Source organism: Balaenoptera ricei, chromosome 1 (genome assembly GCF_028023285.1).
Source record: "Balaenoptera ricei isolate mBalRic1 chromosome 1, mBalRic1.hap2, whole genome shotgun sequence".
NCBI lineage: Eukaryota > Metazoa > Chordata > Mammalia > Artiodactyla > Balaenopteridae > Balaenoptera > Balaenoptera ricei.
This window is the reverse complement of record NC_082639.1, coordinates 38,823,196-38,843,639: the sequence shown is the minus strand read 5'-3', so window position 1 is coordinate 38,843,639 and position 20,444 is coordinate 38,823,196. Positions and strand designations below refer to the sequence as shown.

General features: G+C 52.5%; 1 protein-coding gene across 1 annotated transcript; it reads right to left on the bottom strand.

The window, feature by feature from the left end:
* Window positions 1–2,064: 2,064 nt before the first annotated feature.
* On the bottom strand, window positions 2,065–19,947 carry LOC132352858 (cytochrome P450 4B1). The gene is made up of 12 exons (XM_059903950.1): window positions 19,905–19,947; window positions 19,259–19,365; window positions 9,231–9,282; window positions 9,013–9,057; window positions 8,320–8,446; window positions 8,156–8,210; window positions 7,160–7,284; window positions 6,781–6,878; window positions 6,472–6,578; window positions 5,495–5,685; window positions 3,568–3,795; window positions 2,065–2,209 (listed from the first exon to the last, which is right to left on the bottom strand). The coding sequence occupies exons 1-12, from the start codon at window positions 19,945–19,947 to the stop codon at window positions 2,065–2,067; spliced, it is 1,323 nt and encodes a 440-aa protein (XP_059759933.1).
* Window positions 19,948–20,444: the final 497 nt, after the last annotated feature.

Sequence of the window (20,444 nt, the reverse complement as noted above, 5' to 3'; positions counted from 1 at the left end):
CCACGCTCTGCTCACACACATGCACACAATCTCTGGATCCTAGGAGGCAGCGGGGTTTGTTTTGCGAGTGAGTAGGATTATGTGGAATTCATCTTTGGTGCCCACTGGTCCCAGCTCCCCTCTCACATGGAACCTCCTCCTTCCCTCTGGCTCCAGAGCTCCCACAGACATGTGTCCTCAGAGAGAAAGGCAATTCTACCCATGGAGGCTTAGTCAAAAGAGGTCAGAGTCAGAAGGCCTCCCCTCAAGCTCCTCCCTGATGAGCATCTCCGCCGGTTCCTTCCCTTAGTATTTAAGCGGGATAACAGCCGCCTCAGTCCTGCCTCACTGGCCTCCTGAGGATCCAGAGATCAGGGAAGTAGACACATCTTAGACTTGAGTGCCACCCGTGGGCCAGGCATGGTTGGGACACTGGGCTCTGCTCCCTGATGATGCCTATTGAAACCGTTTCTTCAACTGTGCAGAGAAAGGTCTGTCCAGGGCCAGGACAGAGGGGAAAGTGGGTGGCATGGGGGACACTCTGGCTGAGGCCTCGGCATTCCAGCCTCTGGGAGCAAGGAGGTCTGAGTCTTGACAGGGCTTTGCAGGAGTGAACATGTGGCCCATGGCCCAACTTCCAAGGCTGTGAGCTTCTTCCCAGAGGGGAAGCATCAATAGCAGGAAGGATGTGTCTCCAGATGGTCAATCCCCAGGGTAACATAACGACAACCCCAAGTCCCAGGGCCAGAAGTTCTCTCTCTTGCCCCTCCCCCCAGTGTCCAGTGCCCTCCCTTCCACACCTGTCTAGTTCCTGGATTGGAGCGCACTAATGGCCTTAGACTTGAACTCTAGAGGTGTATATGACCCCAGCCATCAGGCAGCTACCGCAGGGACTACTGGGGAAGGAGTGCTAATTCCCCATGCGGTCCCAGCCTGAGTCCCTCTCCAAAAGTCCTCCTTTGCACCTTCATACCTCACCCTGCCTCAGGGCCTGATTCAGGCACCATCTCTTCCCAGAAGCTGCCCTCTGAGGCCACTCTGCCACCTTCCCCAGCAAAAATCCACATGCCCAGTGCACCAGATGACTGTGACACAGACACTGATGATAGCAGGAGTGCCACACAGACCAGTCTCAGGAGGGGCAGAAGATACACCCATGAAACCATAGTCCATACACCTTGACCTCACCAGTGGTTACCAGGGATAAAAAATTCATTGTCTTGGGACTTCCCTGGTGGCGCGGTGGTTAAGAATCCACCTGCCAATGCAGGGGACATGGTTTGAGCCTTGGTCTGGGAGGATCCCACATGCCACGGAGCAACTAAGCCCATGCACCACAACTACTGAGCCTGTGCTCTAGAGCCCACGAGCCACAGCTACTGAGCCTGCGTGCCACAACTACAGAAGCCTGCGTGCCTAGAGCCTATGCTCTGCAACAAGAAAAGCCACTGCAATGAGAAGCCCTCACACCATGACGAAGTGTAGCCCCCGCTCCTCGCAACTAGGGAAAGCCCGCGCACAGCAGCAGACTCAATGCAGCCAAAAATAAATAAATTTTTTAAAAAAATTCATTGTCTTGTGTATTTTTGGTTTAAGCAATTTTTCCTTATGTGTGTTATATTCCAAAAACATACACACAAAGTTAAACAAAGAAACAGATCTCAGTGAAGGGGCAGGCCCAAAAGCCATCCATCTATCAGGTGGAATGGGTGAGTGCCTGGTCATAACCACCAATCCCAAGGCACAGCTTCCGCTGTGAACGCTGTGTAAACTTTAGAAAGATGGACAATTACGGGAGATGAATGCAGAGTCTAGAAGCAAGTAGGTGTTCACTACATGTTTGCCGAATGAATGCGTGAGCTCTGGAACACATGCATAGTAAGCATTTATAGACACACATGTTTACATGGCACTGCCCTCGAGGTGACTGTCTACGCAGGTGCCTATTCCCCTCTAATCCACAAGCCTGCGGAAGACAAGGGAACACAGCTACTCTACAAACCAGCTTGGAGACGGCAGCACCCAGGGAGAGGCCACAGCCTGGGCTGGCTGGGGCCCTACTCTCAGAGCCGGGGCCCAGCGGCTTCAGGTGGAGGTGGATGCCATTCTTGGAGCACAGGGTATCTGGATGGGTGGCCTTGAGGGGTCCAGGGCAAACTCAAAACAGAGCAAGCAGAGGGCTGTGACCACATTCATCTTGTTCATGGCAAACTGCTGTGCGAGGCAGTTCCTGCAATGAGCAGCACAAAATGACATCAGGCGACGGGGTGTCCAGAGTGATGGAAACCAGTGCTCTAAGTGACCAGCAGAAATCAGTAACTCTTTTTGGATGATTGATTGACCTGGGCTTAAGAAACAGATCCTGGGAGTATGGTGAGGGTCCCAGACCCGGTAGGTTCACATTGTGGGTTGTGGCTTAGGGGATCTCTCTTGGAATGACTCACCCACCCCACCTGCCAAGGACAAGACTATGCTAATGGTAGGAGGAAGGTCCCTGGAACTTCCCCTGCATCAGGGTCACCACACACCCAGTATGGTCCCCCTCATCCCAGAGTTCCCCCAAAGGATGCCTCCCCAACGACATCCTCCATCCTCACCTCCCTGGTCCAGAGGACCAGGGATGTTAGGCTCTCCTTACCTGGGCCCAGCAGAGAAGAGAATGAAGGCAAGAATCCAACCACATTCTCAGGGGAAAAGGGCAGGGTGTCGAAGACCTGAGGGGACAGGCCTTGCTTAAATACCTGCCAGGTCCTAGGGCAGGCTGACCCCATAGCCACCCAGCCCATCTGACCTCTGGGCCCTGGGATGGCGTACCTCAGGGTCGAACCACACTGCACTATTCTTATGGTGGGCATAGATGTGCAGAGAAATCAGGCTACCTGTGGACAGAGCAGAGGCCTGGTGACCAGATGGTCCTGAGGCAGCCAGGCCCACCTCCTCACAGGGCCAGAATCCCCTAGCGTCCCCCTAACTGGGTACCAGCCCCTCCCTGAGCACTGCCAGTGACAGAGAGTCCGTGACCACCCTCAACACATCAAAGTGCTTCTGATCATCGTCACACCTACTTCCTGTCGCCCCCTCACTGAGCACAACACTTGACACAGACATTTGTGGAAAGGAAAAGGAAAAAAGGACTGATGCACCCCGCCACGAGGTAGGACAGGCAAGGACTATCACACACTTTCTGCTTTCCATTAACTGACTCTCAAGGGAAGTACTTGTCCATGATATTATGCTATCAGCAGTAACAGCTACCATTCACTGGTGCTTACTATGTGTCAGATCCAGCATTAAACACTCCTTACAAAGCTACCACACACGGTTATACAGGTTGTACATTGCACAGCATCATACCCTAAGTGAATGATGCCTCCTGAAGTTGTTCAGGGCCCAACCTGCATGGTGGTACATGACAGCCCTGACGAATATTGTCTCTTTACTCCTGACAACAACCCAGTAAGGCAGGGACCCTTCTCATCCCCAGTTACAGAAGAGAGAGCAGAGGCTTAGAGGTACAGGGATTTACCCCTACCTTATGGAGCTAGGACTTGGACGCAAGCCAAACACAAAGCCTGGGTGCTTCCCCACTGGTGCGAGGGTACAGAGAGCACCCGCAAGGACTCCGGTTCCACCCCGAATCCACCCCATCCCACCTGCAGGTAGAGAGCGACCATCCACAAAGTGACGGGCTTGCTGAGCTGGCGGTACACCTGGGGCACGGCGGGGTAGAGGCGGAAGCTCTCCTTGAGGCACGTGGTCGGGTAGGTCATCTTCCTCAGATCATCGCTGCCAGCAACACAGCCAGGCCTTTCCGGGCTGTGAGCAACACGGTCCTGCGGGAAGGTGGGCCCAGCCCCAGCTCCTCCCTTCACCACCATCACACACCCGAGAGTCAGAGGGACACGAGTGCTGCAAGTGTCCAGGCCAGGCTGGACATAGGCTGGCCACTCGGACCCAGGGGTCTAGCTTCACTTTTCTCCATCCCTCCCTCACCTGCACTGCTAGGAAGGGAAAGCACAGGACCCTAGGGGTGTATGTGCTCCTGGCCATCAAAGACAAGGTCACTCCTGTGTCTCTCAGGACCCCACAGAAACCCCACAAGGGACAGTTCTTTAGGTTCTGCTTGGTTTCCCTGGGGAGCTGGAATGGAGAGAAACAGGAGCTGATATACACTGGTCAAATGAAGCAAGAAATGTATAAACAGTGACAAGCTCAGAGGGGGGTGAGTAATTTTCTATATATAGGAATAGATTGCCACTGGGAAGCTCAGACCCAAATGTGGTCCAAGTATAACTACTGTGCAACACCTTGTTACAGAGCCCCAACTCTAGGGTTTACCCCCTGGTCCTCATTGTTCATGTGTGTTCTACATCTCATTGAATAGGTGGCCTTTAAGTTGCTTCAAGTTTGAAATGGAATGAAATGAAAATTAAATAAATGTTTCAACTCCCTGCCCCCAGGCTGTGTTCACATTGTTCCCCGACCTGGAGGGCCCAGCTCTCCCCCTTTGCCTATCTGAGTTGCACGCCTCCTTAGGAAGCCAACTCAGGCCCACCCCTTTTGATTCCTCTGCTCTCAACACGGGGCCACTCAGTCTTACCCCATTCTGTGGTTTTCTCTAGCTTTTTGGTTCTGTGAGTCTGTCTTTCTGAAAACTCTCCGAGGGCAGTATCTTGGCTCCTCCCCCCCTCACCCACACCCCGGGGAGCGCCTGGCACACGGCCGGACACCCTGGGAGGTTTCCAGCGTCCGACCAATAAAACCACACATCCTTCACCCGGATCCTGGAGTTCTCAGTCAGTCTCCCTCAGTGAATCTAAAGTGTCTCCCCTCCACTGAGCATTTTCGGAGCCCCTGCTGTATGCCTAGCCCTGTGAGAAAGAGAGAAAGGTGACAGGACTCAAAGCCCTGAGGGGAGGAAGGGAGGGGGGCAGAGGGCACAGATGGGAGAGGGGCCCGTGGGAGATCGCCAAAGCTCATTCTGCACGAGAGGTCAGCGTCAACCAGTGTCGTGTCAGTGAGCTCAAGCTTGAACCAAGAAACGGAAAACAGTTGCAAGTTTTAAGTGATGGAGTTTGGAAAAAGCCTTTTCTCCTTCATCAGAGGAGTCTAGAGGCTGCACACGGCCCTCCAAAGGCAGGTGGGAGGGAATCCGCTCCCCCGGCTACCCCAGCTGTGTGCATCCTCCGTTTCCAAACCTTTCTCTCCCCGTGCTCCCTGCTCTGTCCAGGAACCCAGAAGGGTACTCAGCTTCTGCCAGCAGAGGGAGCCGGAACACAGGTCAGCCTCCTGTTGACCACCTTCTCTCCACGACTCCCATCTGAAAAGGGTCCGCTGTGAGAGAAAGGGCTCAGGGCTGTGTCCACGCATAGCTCCCCCCAAAAGCCACAGCACTGAAGGGGAAAAGGACAAGGGCTACCTGCCGTCACCTGGTTTCCAGGGTGGCCCTTTAAGCACAGCTCTTCCCTGGGACCGGGAAGCAGGACAGACGAGGCTCACCCACAGCCTCACTCACCCCTGGATGGAGTCCCGGTCCCCAAGAATCTCTCGCACCTCCTCCCGGCAATGATGCTGGCGCTCGGGGTACAGGGCCATGCAGTAGAGAAACCAGGACATGCCACTGGTGGTGGTGTCATGGCCTTTAGACATGAACGTGTCCACCTCGGCCCAGAGGTCTGCATCTGACAGCTCGATCCCATCTTCATCCTGGGTCAGAAATGCACAATGGGACCGCCCAAGGCATCTGAGGTAGGTTCCAACAAGACCTCATAACAGTAGCTGTCAAATGAAGGTCTGGGGGAGGGAGGGAAAGCTCCTTTTCAGACTGGGAGTGAGGACCTTCCCCTAGATTCCTATCTGTTCTCCCAAGCACAGCTTGGATGCTTCCTACTCCAGGAAGCCTTCTTTGACTTGACCCCTCTGGCCAAGTGACCTGTGACTTCACCAGTCCTGTCATCTTGGCTCACTTGACACACAGAATACCACCCGGAGGAGGAAGAGGTCTGTCAATGTCCACCTCCTGTCTCCTGCACTAGACTGTCAGCATCTGGAGGCCAAAGCCAGGGCTTTCTCAGCATCTCCATCCCTAGCACGGACACTAAGCCAGGGTAGGGCTCAGTGAGTTTGTGTAGTGAGTGAATAAAGGACCAACTGAATGAGTGAATGAATGAATAAGTAATGTATAAAGCCTAAGCTTGTAAGATTCGCGGGTGCTAAGATTCTTCAGAGTCTTAGAAGTCTGGAATGGAACTTCAGGCATGTGACCCAGCGTCCCTGCCACTACATCTCTCCCCAGTGCCACAGCCAGCCCCTTCCCACCTCTGAGCCTTTGCTGATATGTATCATGGGACAAGAAGCAGGTCGTATGTGCTGGGGAAAGAGGAAGAAAATGCTTAGCCCCTGCTGCTGTCCAGTGAACCCTGTCCCAGGAGGACAGTTTGAAGACCCGTGTGGGACAAGTTCTCAGGTCGGGGCGGGCGACTGTGCACTCACCCGGGCCCCCAGGAGAACGTCCAGGAAGTCCAGGTGCCTCCAGCTCTGGATCTTCTCCCACTCTTTCTTGTCCTGCAAGGCTGCCTTCCGTTCCCTGATGACCTGGTCTGGGCCGGGAGCACAGGGTGTCACTGCCTGGGGACCCGCCCTCTACCTGAAGGGGGACGGATGTCCTGCACTGGGACGGGTCTCCCAGGGGCCGGGAGGAGCTAGACTAGACCCTGGGCTTCCCGTGGGTGGGCCGTGCAGGAAGGTCCCACTGTGTGGTCGTGGGCCACCTGGCAGGCCTGCAGGAAGTGGCGGCCCTGCGGGGCCAGTAGATGGAGTCCTTGTGGTACTGGAAGGACTCGAAGCGCTGCTGCATCAGCAGCGAGAGATCGCTGACCGCCAGGCGGTAGCTCCTGTCCCTGCACAGCGGAGGGAGGGAGGGATGCTCAGACACTGACCCCCAGCGGAGCCCCCGAGCGGCTCCATTCCACAATCCAGCCCCAGCCGCTGCGCTCTCTGCCCGTCCTCTCCCTGCCATTAGCCTCCCACCAGAGCCATGGGAAAGGCCTGGCTCCACCTGAGCTCAGCTCCGTAGGGCAGGACCCTATCTCCTCTCAGACCAGAGCCCAGGAGTCCTGCCACGTCGCCCCGCCAAGCCAGCCTGGGTGGAGACTGGGCTGAGCCCCGAGGGCGCCCTGACCTGTGGCCCAGGCTGCTCTTTCCTCTGCCAAAGGTGCACTTCATGAGCGAGTCCAGCACCATGTGGCCCACATTGCAGAAGATGTCAAAGCTCTTATGCTCACGAGAGTTTTCCTCCCACTTGTCCTAGAACCCAGAGCTGGAAGGTGATGAGGGAGAGAGGCCAGCCAGGCTGCGTGCCCGACACCTGCCCTCCAGGACCCTCTGCTGTCCTCCCCCCACACACTCCTGGTCCCTGGCCTGGCCTCCATCCTGCTGTTATGGGGGTGGTGGAGGGGAGAGGCTTCAGGCTCAGAGGGCAGAACCAGGAGGCAGCCTCGCCCAGCGCACACAGACACTTCCTCCCAGCCAGGCAGCTGTGTGTAAGGGGAGAGCAGGGCCGAGGGGGGGAGAGCAGGGCCGAGGGGTGGAGAGCTCGCCAGCACAGCCTGTGTGTAAGTCAGGCCTGCAGTGATACCGGGGAGGAGCCTCCTGCAAAGGGAAAGACCAGCCTGGGTAACGTCTGGGGTTATCCAGCCCTGAGACTCTGAGCTGGACCCCTGACACCCGGCATCCATTTTGTTTTATTTTATTTTATTTATTTTATTTTATTTTATTTTATTTTATTTATTTATTTTTTAAATTTTATTTATGTTTTAGGCCACGCCATGCGGCATGTGGGATCTTAGTTCCCCGACCAGGGATCAAACCCGTGCCCCCTGCATTGGGAGCACGGAGTCATAACCACTGGACCGCCAGGGACGTCCCCTGGCATCCATTTTAGAGGTGAGTTTCTCTTGACGTTATTTCAGGCAGTTGTGCTAGGCCGAGAATGAGGACACACTTTTTAGATATGGAAGGTCTTCCTAATATTCTCAAGTACAGGCAGCCCTCAAATCTGCTACAGTAGGAGCTTTACTGGGGTCTCACAGAGGCCCTTTGATCTGGGAAGAGGGAGGACTGGGTCTCCTGGTGGAGACAAGGGCCGGGGCTGCCTGGCCACTTGGAGCCTCAGCACCTGGTCAGCACCCGGCCCGCAGCAGGTGTCAGGCAGGGCAAGGCTCGCACAGCTACTGCACACAGAAACGGGACTCAGGGCCTCAGCAATTCTCCTCGCTGCCCTCCCCCAGGGAAAACTGGCCCTGCAGCACAGCCTCCAGGAGCCTGTCACGGGGAGATCACAGCATGGCATGTGTGAACTCTGTGAACACGGCCAGGTAGGGCTTCAGCAGGTCATAAGGGAAGCCAGGTGTGAGCAGCTTGTGATGCTGAAACCACTTGGGCCCCTGGAGGACCAGCAAGCCTCTCCCTGGGGAAGGGATGGGAGAGGGCGGGCCGGTCAGGTCACACAATCCTGCCACACCCCTGGCAGCCCCGGGGCCAAGCACAGCCAACTCACCCAACCCCACCCCCGTCCTCCCTGCCCAGCCTTGCATCCCAACCCAGCTCTGCCTTCCAGCCACCCAGCCTCGCAGCCTCTGGTGACACCAGCCTGGGTCCTGCCACCACTCCTTTCCTCAGGCCCTGGCCCCAGCCAGCGCCACCAATAAAATCTCCTGGATCACCTCTAGTGCCACCTCCTCCAGGAAGCTTTTCCTCACAGGAACGCATTGTCCAGAGCCTTTGCACTGCCTCTCTAGGAGAGAGACACTCTGGCGGGAGAAGGTGCCTGAGACCCACCTCCCTGGCAGCCTGGACCTCTCCTGCTTCTTCCTGCATTTCCTACTGAGCAGCTGAGCTTAGCATAGGCAGTTGGGGGCCGGGTGGTCCAGTGGATTGAATAACTACCAGAGTGGGCACTGGGCAGGGAGGTCCGGACAGGGAAGGCGCCTGCTCACCCAGCACCAAGGGCAGAAAAGGCAGGTGCCCACTCACCAATCCACTGGAGGAAGAAGTCAAACACATCTGGGGCCTTAGACTCTGCAGGACAAAGAGAAGCTTGGGTCAAGCAGGAACTGGGGATTTCCAGAGGATGCTTGGTGATAAATAGGGTGGGGACCTCAGCTGCCTAGACTTAGGGCACAGGCCCAGGACCCCTCCCCACATGGTTCCTTTGCTCTCAGGAAGCTCCACCTTCTCCCAGGAGCCCTCACCTCCTCGACTGTACACAGCTTTGGTGTAGTCAGGATCATAGATGTTCAGGAACTGAACAGTTCAAGGTACTGTCCCAACCAGACTGGGTGGGCGTAGGATCACCACCGTGTCCAGACTTCCCATCTGCCAGATCTGAAATGGCAACAGAAGGCCAGGCCACTCGGGAACCCAGCATCAGCAGCCAGGCCAGCGGGGAAGAGAGGAGGCTGCCCAGGAAGGCCCAGGGAGCGCCCACTCCCTCCTCCTGCACCCCCTCTCCCACCCAGTCACCCCATCCTACACATCTTTGGGCTCAGTCCCCTCTCCAGCCCCATAGCCACTGCTCTAAGTCCAAGCTACCCTCTTATTGCCCCTGGGTGAGCTCGACCAACCTACTTCCATCTGGTGCCTGCCACCAACCCCCTATCTCCACTGCAGCCAAAAGGAGATTTCTTTTCAGCATCAAAGTTTTTCATTAGAAAGAGAATTCCAGCTTCTTGTTCAATACAGAAACCACCTCGATTCCACCCCTGTTAAGTTATGCAACACATTTTTTACTGAGGACCTGCTATGGGCAGAGCACTGTCTCAGGGAAATGAGTTAAACATGATCCTGCCCTTTCATTCTATGGGGGAAAGACTGATAATAAACAAGTAAACAACGAAGTAAAATGATTGCAGGAAGTAGCGAGTACTAAGAAGGAAATAAACACAGCGCTGGGAGAGAGACTAACAAGGAGGCCCTGCTTAGGTAGGGTGACCCAGGACGGGCTCTTGCTGGAGAGGACATTCAAGGTCAAACCGGAAGGATGATAAGGAGCTGACCGTGTGAAGAGTAAGGGAAGAGCATTCCAGGTAGAGGGAACAGCAAGCACAGAGTCTGGAGTAGGAAAAAGTATGGTGTCTCCCAGGAGCTGCCACTAGGGGGACAGTGGCCTGTAATGTGGTTGGAGAGATCGTCCAGATGGTGGTGTGTGCTCTTTGGAGGTTTTTCTAGCCACATCTACTCACCTAAAGGTGTTTTATGTAAATGGGGTATATGACAAATACTTTTCCAAAACCTGCCTTTTTAAATTTAACATATTTTGTCCTTCTTTCCAAACTAGTGCATTTAACTGTCCCTCAGTATTTCTAACACCTGCCTAGTATTCCACTGCTGGGATGTACCATTATATATTTATCCATTTTTCCCTGTGTGGAGGGAACCTTTTAGAGATATACTTAAAACCCTTCAGTGGGGCTTCCCTGGTGGCACAGTGGTTAAGAATCTGCCTGCCTATGGACATATATACACTACCAAATGTAAAATAGAAAGCTAGTGGGAAGCAGCCACATAGCACAGGGAGATCAGCTCCGTGCTTTGTGGCCACCCAGAGGGGTGGGATAGGGAGGGTGGGACGGAGGGAGACGCAACAGTGAAGAGATATGGGGGTATAGGTATATGTATAACTGATTCACTTTGTTATAAAGCAGAAACTAACACACCATTGTAAAGCAATTATACTCCAATAAAGATGTTAAAAAAAAAATAAAAAAAAAAAGAATCTGCCTGCCAATGCAGGGGACACGGATTCGAGCCCTGGCCCGGGAAGATCCCACATGCTGTGGAGCAACTAAGCCCATGCGCCACAACTACTGAGTCTGCGCTCTAGAGCCCGCGAGCCACAACTACTGAGCCCACATGCCACAACTACCTAAGCCCACGCACCTAGAGCTTGTGCTCCGCAACAAGAGAAGCCACCGCAATGAGAAGCCCGCGCACCGCAACAAAGAGTAGGCCCCGCTCGCCGCAACTAGAGAAAGCCCTCACACAGTAATGAGGACCCAACACAGCCAAAAATTAAAAAATTTAAAAAAACATTGGCCAGAGATAGTCCCATGAGGAACCAGCCCAAAGTCTCACTCAATCTGGGGAGTCAAATAAAGGCCACCACCAGCACTTCCTGTATGATAAACAGCATTGCAGATTTCTTTTTGTTTTTCCCAGATGGCCCTAGCCTGCCTGCTCTGGCTAATGTCCAGAATCACTGCTCCTTTCCACATTCTTTCTCTTGACATAGGGAATGGAAGGGGACAGATGTGTATTGAGTATCTCCTATATGTCAGGTGCTATGTGAAGGAATTCATAGATTGTTTCATGTACCTAATACAGAGCAGACAATTACTCTCATTTTACAGATGAGAAAACTGAGGCTCAGAGATGTGAACTGACTTGCCCATTGCTTGTAGGTTAGTAGTGCTCTAATTCAGGTTAGAGGGCCACATTCTCTTCCGCATATTGAAGCCTGCCAGGGTTGCTGTGTTCAGCTGTATAAACTGTGCACTGCACAATCCTAGGGTGTGCCTTTCATGATGAGGTCTGTGCAAGTGCTGGCCCAGCTTTTCCTCCCTGTAAAGTTCCCTTTCATAGCCTCACCCACTCGATTAATCCATATTCTATCTTCCAGGAAACAACCTTGAAGAAGGACACAGGACATCTGAAAATTTAGCCCTGGGAATCCTTGTCTAGCCCAAGCCACTTCTCCCAAGGTCCCTGGGCCTGGACTTGGCTACTTTGGTCTCCAGCCACCCATTTGTGGCTTCTCTGGGATTCCTCTCCTTCCAGGTGTTCTGTAGAGTCCAGTGGAATGTCCCCATAGAGCCCTTCCCTCTCTGCCTCTGAACTCATTATCCTGAGTTCAACCCAGCAGTGTTGTAAGAATTTCATTGCCCTTGTGCACACAATGTCCAAAAGGTTACAAGTGATAAACATAATCTCTGCCCATCAGTAAAAGGGAAACTTCCTCCTGGTGTCCCTAACCCCTTTCCTGTTTCCTTCTTGTTTGGTGTCCCTGGAAGTACCCCCTTCCCCTTGTGTCTCTCTTATTTTTCCATCTGCCCTCCTGGGTCTTCCTTGCCAACTTTCTGATCACCACGGCTGTGCCCCTTCTCTCCATCCCTCTCAGGTCCAGGGAGCCCAACTGACAGGGGACAAGGAGAGGCTTAAGTCACAAAGCAGCCTGACTCACAGGATCTCAGGGTTGGAAGGAACCCTTGGCTGATCAGTTTCATCGAGCCTCATTCTCCTTCTCCTCAGCCATGAGTGTGTCCCCTGCCTGCAGCATCCCCACCCAGGACAGGAGACCCTGACCTCAGGCTGACACGTTCCCAGCCTGAGCTAGCCCTGCCTCCCCATGCCCAGCTTTCTCCTCCATGCCCTTGATCGCCCCAGGAACCTAGCAGGAGTGAGGATAGCTCTCGGCACCTGGCCCCACTAGTGGAGCTGCAGCTCCGTCAAAAGGACTGGGGCATCCTCTCTCTAGGGGCATATGGCTGCCTGGGTAGCTTCTCTGGGTTACACAACTGGATGTCTCAGACCCATCCTCAGATGCCCCAAGCTGGGACATCTACAGGGCTCTGAGGTCTAGGCCAGCTTGTCTTTCTCCAGAAGGAAGGAAGCAGGAAAAGAGCAAGTCATGGAGATAATTCACTGGCCCTGGCTCCACAGCCGCATGGCCCTCATCCTCACATTTGCACTCCTTGTAGACCTCGCCAAGAATAAACAACGGAAGGGAATGGGAAGAGCAAGCATAGACCCCACTCTCCTCTGGTCCCCAGAACCGGAGGAAGTTTTGCTCGGAGGAGTAGGTCTGAAAGAGACCTCAACATTGCCAAACCTCACCCAATCTTTATAGGTGGGAACAGGACATCCCAAAGACAAAGAGAACTGTTCCACATGAGTCAGGCCAACTGGGATCCTGACTGAGGCCCTTTCTGCTGCCCCTCCTGTTAGTAAGCCTGCCCAAGCCGTCAGCTGGTTGAGCTGAAGCTCAGTGGGCAAGTGTTCAAGAAACAAGATACCTGCTAAGCCAATCTGCTGCAGCCACAGCTCTCCCTCCCTCAGGGAGCAAATAAATCTGCCCACACAATGGGGATAGCAGTTCAGAAAAACAAACTGATAGGGAGGGAAGGGGGTAAGCTATCTTCTTCCTCAGCATGTCGGGGCTTCCTTGAGGCAGGTCATGCTGATCTCCAATTCCCAGGACACGGAGTTGCCTGACCCAACTCCTTCACCCTGTGGGAATCCCCGCCCTAAGAGCTCGAACATCTCTAGTGACAAGAAACTTACTACTTTTCAAAATGGCCTAATCATCTTTGGACTGTCTTAATACAGCCACTATGGAGAACAGTATGGAGGTTCCTTAAAAAACTAAAAATAGAACTACCATATGACCCAGCAATCCCACTACTGGGCATATATCCTGAGAAAACCATAATTCAAAAAGATACATGCACCACAGTGTTCACTGCAGCACTATTTACAATAGCCAGGATATGGAAACAACCTAAATGTCCAACGACAGATGAATGGATAAAGAAGATGTGGTACATATATACAATGGAATAGTACTCAGCCATAAAAAGGAATGAAACTGGGTCATTTGTAGAGATGTGGATGGACCTAGAGTCAGTCATACAGAGTGAAGTAAGCCAGAAAGAGAAAAACAAATATTATGTGTTAACACATATATGTGGAATCTAGAAAAATGGTACAGATGAACTTATTTGCAGGGCAGGAATAGAGACGTAGACGTAGAGAACAGACATGTGGACATGGGGGGGAAGAGGAGGGTGGGACGAATTGGGAGATTAGGTTTGACATAAATACACTGCCATGTGTAAAATAGATAGCTAGTGGGAACCTGCTGTATAGCACAGGGAGCTCAGCTCAGTGCTCTGTGACAACCTAGATGGGTGGGATTGGGGGCGTGGGGATAGGAAGGGGGTCCAAGAGGGAGGAGATATAAATACATATAGCTGATTCACTTCATTGTACAGCAGAAACTAACACAACATTGTAAAGCAGTTATACTCCAATTTTTAAAAAAAGACAGTCACCAAACTGAAAGCTGCCTGCCTGTGACCTTCCCCATGGGTCTCCGGTCTGCTCTCTGGGGCCACATAGGCTCTCACTGCCCATTGGGAGTTGGGGGTCAGATCCTCCCGGGTCCGATTTCCTCCAGGATGGACATCTCTAGGTGCCCTTGGGTGCTCTCCTCTCAGTCTCCCCCACCCCGTGGGCACTGCCTCCACACACACCAGATTGGTTGGCATTCGGTGTGTGCATGAGCCCCAGACAGTGTCAAGGACAGCAAATCAGTGTAATCAAAGCTAAAGGGTTAGGAGTGCCTGCCAAGAAGAACCAACAAAAACTGAGATGAGGCAGCATCTCTGAAATAACCATAAAAATTAGTGGGAAAAAAATGGACTCAGTTTACACAAGCTCTTTGGAGATTCAACTATGAGGTTGAGCAGAGAACCATGGGGAGCCTGGAGGAAGGCGATCCATGAATAATGTCCCAAGAAGCAGAGAAATGATTTCCCCCCAACTCTAGTGACAAATAGGTGACTTCATCCTCCATCTTCCCTTTCAGAGACAAGTGTACCAATACACACGTGTATGAGAACATAAGTTAATGCACAACACACAGAAGCAACCCCTGGCTCAACAGAAGGAGCCCTAGAAACTTTGGGTGAGATTGACATGGGCCACCACGACTCTTCTAGCCACCATATATTGGCTGGGAAATATGGTGGGCCTTGCCCAATGTCATACAACTTTCAAGTCCAAGTTTTTCAGTTCCAAAGCCTGTGTATACTCTGCCCCCAACACCTCCCTGTCTTCAGCACCGAAGATGAACTTCAGCACCAGGAATAACCAGATTGGAGGGGAGTACAGGGAAGTATCCAAACACCCAGGAAGACAGAAGGGCAGGGGCCCAAGAAGCGCCCAAGAGTCCAGGGGGATGCAGAGATCAGTCCTCACTCTGTGTGAGTGGCTTTACTGCCCTGAGTTGGGTCCCCCAGGGATTCATTCACACATTCAACAAATGGGCATGGAGCACCCACTCTCAATGCCAGGCATGGTGCTTGTTCCTGGGGACACAGTGTGAACAGGACAAAGCCGTGCCCTCCCCAAACTTACATTCCAAGTGGGGAGAAAGGAAATAAACGAGAATCAAATACATCAGTCATACAATTTCAGGTAGTGATAACTCGAGGAAGAAAAATAAAGCAGAATAAGGGTCAGGGCTGCTACTACAGACAGGAGGTTGGGAGATGAGGGAAGCCCTCTCTCTCTCTTTTTTTTTTTTTTTTTGCTGTTTATACAATGAATTTTATTTTTTATTTTATTTTTTTAACATCTTTATTGGAGTATAATTGCTTTACAATGGTGTGTTAGTTTCTGCTTTATAACAAAGTGAATCAGCTATACATATACATATATCCCTATATCTCCTCCCTCTTGCGTCTCCCTCCCACCCTCCCTATCCCACCCCTCTAGGTGGCCACAAAGCACCGAGCTGATCTCCCTGTGCTATGCAGCTGCTTCCCACTAGCTATTTATTTTACATTTGGTAGTATATATAGGGAAGCCCTCTCTTAGGTGACATTTGAGCAGAGATTGGCAGAAACACCTTCTAGAAAACCCCATACCGTTGGCCACTATCTGCTCCTCAAAAAATTCTGTTTCCTCAACTGTCCCCTCCACCCCTCTGCTCCTTGCACCCGGCAAATCAGTCTTGCTCTACTTCACAGAGAAAATAGAAGCTATCAGACAAGAGATCCCTTAAAGTCAGCCACCAGACCTGAAGAACCACCTGCCTCCTCCCAGCCTCCCCACCTTCCCTCCTGTTCCAGTAGAGGAGGCGTCCAGGGCTTGTCCAAGGCCAATCCCTTTAGATTCCAACCCTCCCATCAGGCACCTCACCCATCAATTAGCACCTCTCTCTCCTAACACAGACCCCAGCCTCTCTACCAGCTCCTTCTGATCTGCACTTAAAACATGCCCAAGTCTCTCACACTTCAAAAACCAAACAAAACCTCCTTTGGTTCTGCTTCCTCCTCTAGCTAACACCCCATTGCCCTCCTCCCTCCACAACCTAACTTTTCAAAAGAGCTGCCTCCCTATTACCACTTGCTCCTGCCTCGGCCCCCACCTCTCCAACTCTGCTGGGACACAGTCAACTCCTCCCTCTTTCTGGAACTGTCTCCTGGATGTCTTCCCACCTCTCCTGATGCCCCCTCTCAGCAGCTCCTCACCTGTCATTTGTTAATCAAAGACTGAGGCTCCCCCAAATCCAGCCCCTGGCCTCCTCCCACGCTGCACCTTCTTCCTGCAGGCTCTCACCTACTCCCGGGGCTTCCTTTGCCATCTACCTGACACTGGTTCCTAAATGGACTGCTCGTCCCAGCTTACCTTTCTCTGAGCTCCAGAAACATGACCAACCACCCCCTGGACATCTCTGCATGACTTCCTCCAGGCCCCTCAAACCCAGCATTTCCGAACCTGAATACAGCATGTTTGCCCCCCAAATCTGCCCCTCCTCCCCTACCTGGGGATGGAAACACCATCCATACTGATACCAGCCAGAAACACGAAATGACGGTTTCCCCAAGATTTATACTAATACTAATGGGGATGCTCTGTGGAAGCTGCCCCTCTCCCCTGCAGATCCACCAAGTGACTTTTACATTGGAATCAGCAAATGGGAACTAAAGAGAGCCGAATGTAGCAGTTCCCAGGGGCGTGGGTCCTGCCATGAAACACTCCAAATCCAGAATCCAAGGCTCCCGTGCCCAGACACTGACAGGTGCTGCCAGCCCCAGAGCCTCCTCTTCCTGGCTCTCAGATCCCCACATTTTTACCCCTAGACATAAAAATTGATTCCTACAGGTTACAACCCAGTCTTGACACTCAAGGGGTACTTTTCTCTCTTTAAGTGACTTTGCCAAATTCTGCTCTGATCCAGCTATGTTGATGTCACAGTCTAACAAAGCTCCCAGAGCAATCCTATGCCCCCCTTTTCCTAGTGCATGAAGCGGGGCCTCACTGATACCCTCACATGTGGCTACGATGGAGGCCTTAATACCTCCACTCCCACACACACCCACGACACCAAGACAACCTGCTCTGCCTCTCACTTCCCTCCGTCTCACTGGCTCACTCCATCAGCATCTGCCTAGATCGTTGCCTCAGCCTCCACCCTGCTCTCCCTGCCTCCGATTTAGTCTCTGCCAATCTAGTCTTCACCCCAAAGTCAAAGTGATCTTTCTACCACACAAATCTGAGCTTGTCACTCCCTTGCGTGAATCCCATCCCTGGTTCCCTGTTGTGCTCAGGATAAAGTAAAGCCTTTGACCTTGCCTACGAGGTCCCATGTGATCTGCCCCTCCTACTTCTGCTTTACCCTCTCCACTCTGCCCTCCCTCTCACCCCTCCAGAAGCGCAGAGCTACTAACACAGGCACATACTAGACCTTGAGAAACAAATATCTGTTGAACAAATTAATTTCTTAAACACCCAACACTCTTTCCAGTCTCTCCCTTTGCACAGGTATCATCTTCCTCCCTTCCTTCTGCACTTCCGCAGGCTGCTACATCCAGATCTTCTAGAACTCACCTCAGCAACGCTTCCCTGGGCCCAAGGATCTGGAACACTGTGCTATCTGTCTCTACCAGACAGGGTTCCTCTAGGGCCCGCTCTAGTCTTATTTCTTCCTCCTCTGGCCTCAACATAGGGCCAGACCCAGAGTAATTGATCAGACAACTGTGCACTGTACAATCCTAGGGTGTGCCCCTCCACTTGTCTTCTCCATCACTGTCTCCTCTATCGGTACCCCGCCCTACTCTCTGGCTTTCACTGTCTGTTCATCCAGTGATGCCTACTCTGGGCAGGCTCTCTGCTGGACCCTGAGGGGACAGGGAAGAATCAGACTGGATCTCCATCCTCCAGGGGTCATGGTCAAGTGGGGAAAATGAACAAGTAAACAGAAGAGGACAACCCTATGGGACAAGTGCTGAGATACCAAGCCTGGGGCTGATGCAAAATGCTGGTGAGGCAGCCCATCAGCCTGGGGGCAAGGAAGGCTCTGGTGTCTGTTTTCCCCCCTAGACAGTAAGCTCCTTGAGAGCAGAGCCTGGGTCTGATTCATCTCCCAGACCCATCCTGTCCTTTTCAGGGTGTCTCCAGGATGCAGGTAGATTACTAGGCCATCCTGAGAGGGCAGTTATTTGTATGGGCAAAAATAAGCCTGGGTAGTCCTCACCCAGCGGTAAAGCTCACCACTAGTGTCAATCATGGAGGAAAGGCAATTCTCTAGACTGCTTGTGGGAAAAGTGTACTCAGGAGGTAGTAGAAGTCATTATTCCTCTCTCTGAGCCTTCATCTCTAGCAGCTATACCTGAGTTCCCAACCCTGGCTGCAGATCAAAACACTTGGGGGTGTTTTTTAATTCAGACTCCTACTTCCAATATGTTAATTAGGGTCTTCAGAGCTTGGGGGCCAAGGAATCTGCTTCTCACAGTTGATTCCAATGCAGCTGTCCCTTGCCCTGTGTTCAGAAAACTCTGGTCTACATCCCCATGAAGGTAGGAAACTAAGAGCTGTTCCTGACAATGTGTGCTAAAGTGGTCCCCACTGCCCTGAGATAACTGGGAAGTACGAGTCAGAATCTGATCCCAGGAAGATGCCTGGCTCCCGACCCAGTCCATAGGCATGGCAGGGGGGACACCACCTCTGGGGTCACCAACTGTTTAAATGGTCCGGAGGTCTCTCAGGTGAGACCACTCGTCCCTGCCTTCACTTCCATTTTCTGCCCTAAAAAAAGGAATCTTTATACTGCACAGAACAAAGAGAACACTGATTAAGCTCTAAACAAGATTGCCTAGTTGTATCAGACTACCCAGGGGTATTTTTCCCATGTTATCCCCGAGTCCTTAGCAGAGCTCTGTCTGAACCTTGAGCCTCAGAATGATGGGACAGAATAATGGCCCGCTTGGGTCCCAGCTTTTAAGTGTCCCCATCCTCCACCCCTGCCTGATGCCAGCTTGGAATACAAGAGCGAGGGGGAGACCCAGTGGGAAAGATGAATGGGAACCATGGCTCCAAGGACCCCATTCCTCTGCCCAAGCATAGGGCCTCCCTCCATAGCCCCCAGGGGGTTAGGCCAGATTCCCTGAAGGTAAGGAGGCTGTTTTCTTCCTCCTTCCTCCTCCTGGTCGCTTACGTCGAGGGCATGCCCGAAGAGCCAGTGGGTGGGAGGCCCTGGGAAGCTGTCCATAGCCCTGGCCAGCATCTGCCTCCCCAGCAGCAGACGAATGAGCTTGAGGAAGCCTAAGACCAAGATGAGTCCAAAAGCCCACAGGCTCAGCTGGGAGAGGCTCGGGGAGAGCAAAACAGGCACCGTGGCTTGAGTCACAGCCACCCAGGTTCCCACCTGCCTCCTGATGCCCTCAAGTTCCCTTATACCGTGAACCCAGGCACCCTGCCAGCTCCCACTCCAACCACGCCCTGCTGTCGGCAGCAGCCCAGGCTAGTCTGAGCTCCACAGGGCAGAGACAACAGCCCTCAAATTCACAGACAACAGAGGAGACAGCCTGGCTGATTTCTACCAAAACTCAACAGAAGAAAAACTAGATGGTGGGCTTCAAAGAAATGAGGCAATGAGTTTCCCTATTTGGTTCCTTAGAGGAGCAACCGGAAGGCAATTCTTGGTGTAATCATCAGCATAATAATGACTACCTTTTCATATAAGCTACCTTGGATGTTTCAGGCACTCTCTACACACTATCTCATTTAACCCCAACAAGGAGGTCATAGGTACTCACTCTTTAAACTCATTTTCCAGATAATGAAACTGAGGCTCAACTTGCCTGTGCTTTCTTGCAAGAGAGCTTCCACTGTCCCCTTCAACATGGACCGCTGGGAGAGCTTGCATTTATGCCAGGCTCATGATGCTTAAGTCTTTTTTTGTGAGGCACCTTCAGGGGCAAGATTCTAGCCCCAGAAGGGAGAGCTTGTGTCAGAAAAATGCCAACCCCACTCCCAAGATCATAGTACAAACTTGAACTTGGGAACATTATTTTCAGGGTGATGAGGAGAGATCATCAAGCTCAATGACCCCTGGACTGATGGAGTGAGGCACTTGGTCCCAGAGAGGGGCAGGGAATTGTCCAAAGGCTCATAGCAAGGCAGCAGCAGCTTTTACTTCCCCAAGCCAGGGCTCATGAAGGAATTACAAGTGAGGTGAGCTTGGGCAGAGCTCCATAAGAGGGAACAAGAAACAATCTGATTATGGTGAAGGGCGTGGCTTGGAGGAGAAGAAAACATCAGGGGTATTGTGAAGCCGAAACCACAAAGAGGAGCATGTTGGGAAACCGGAATGTCAAGTGTTAACATGGAGCCTTGGACAG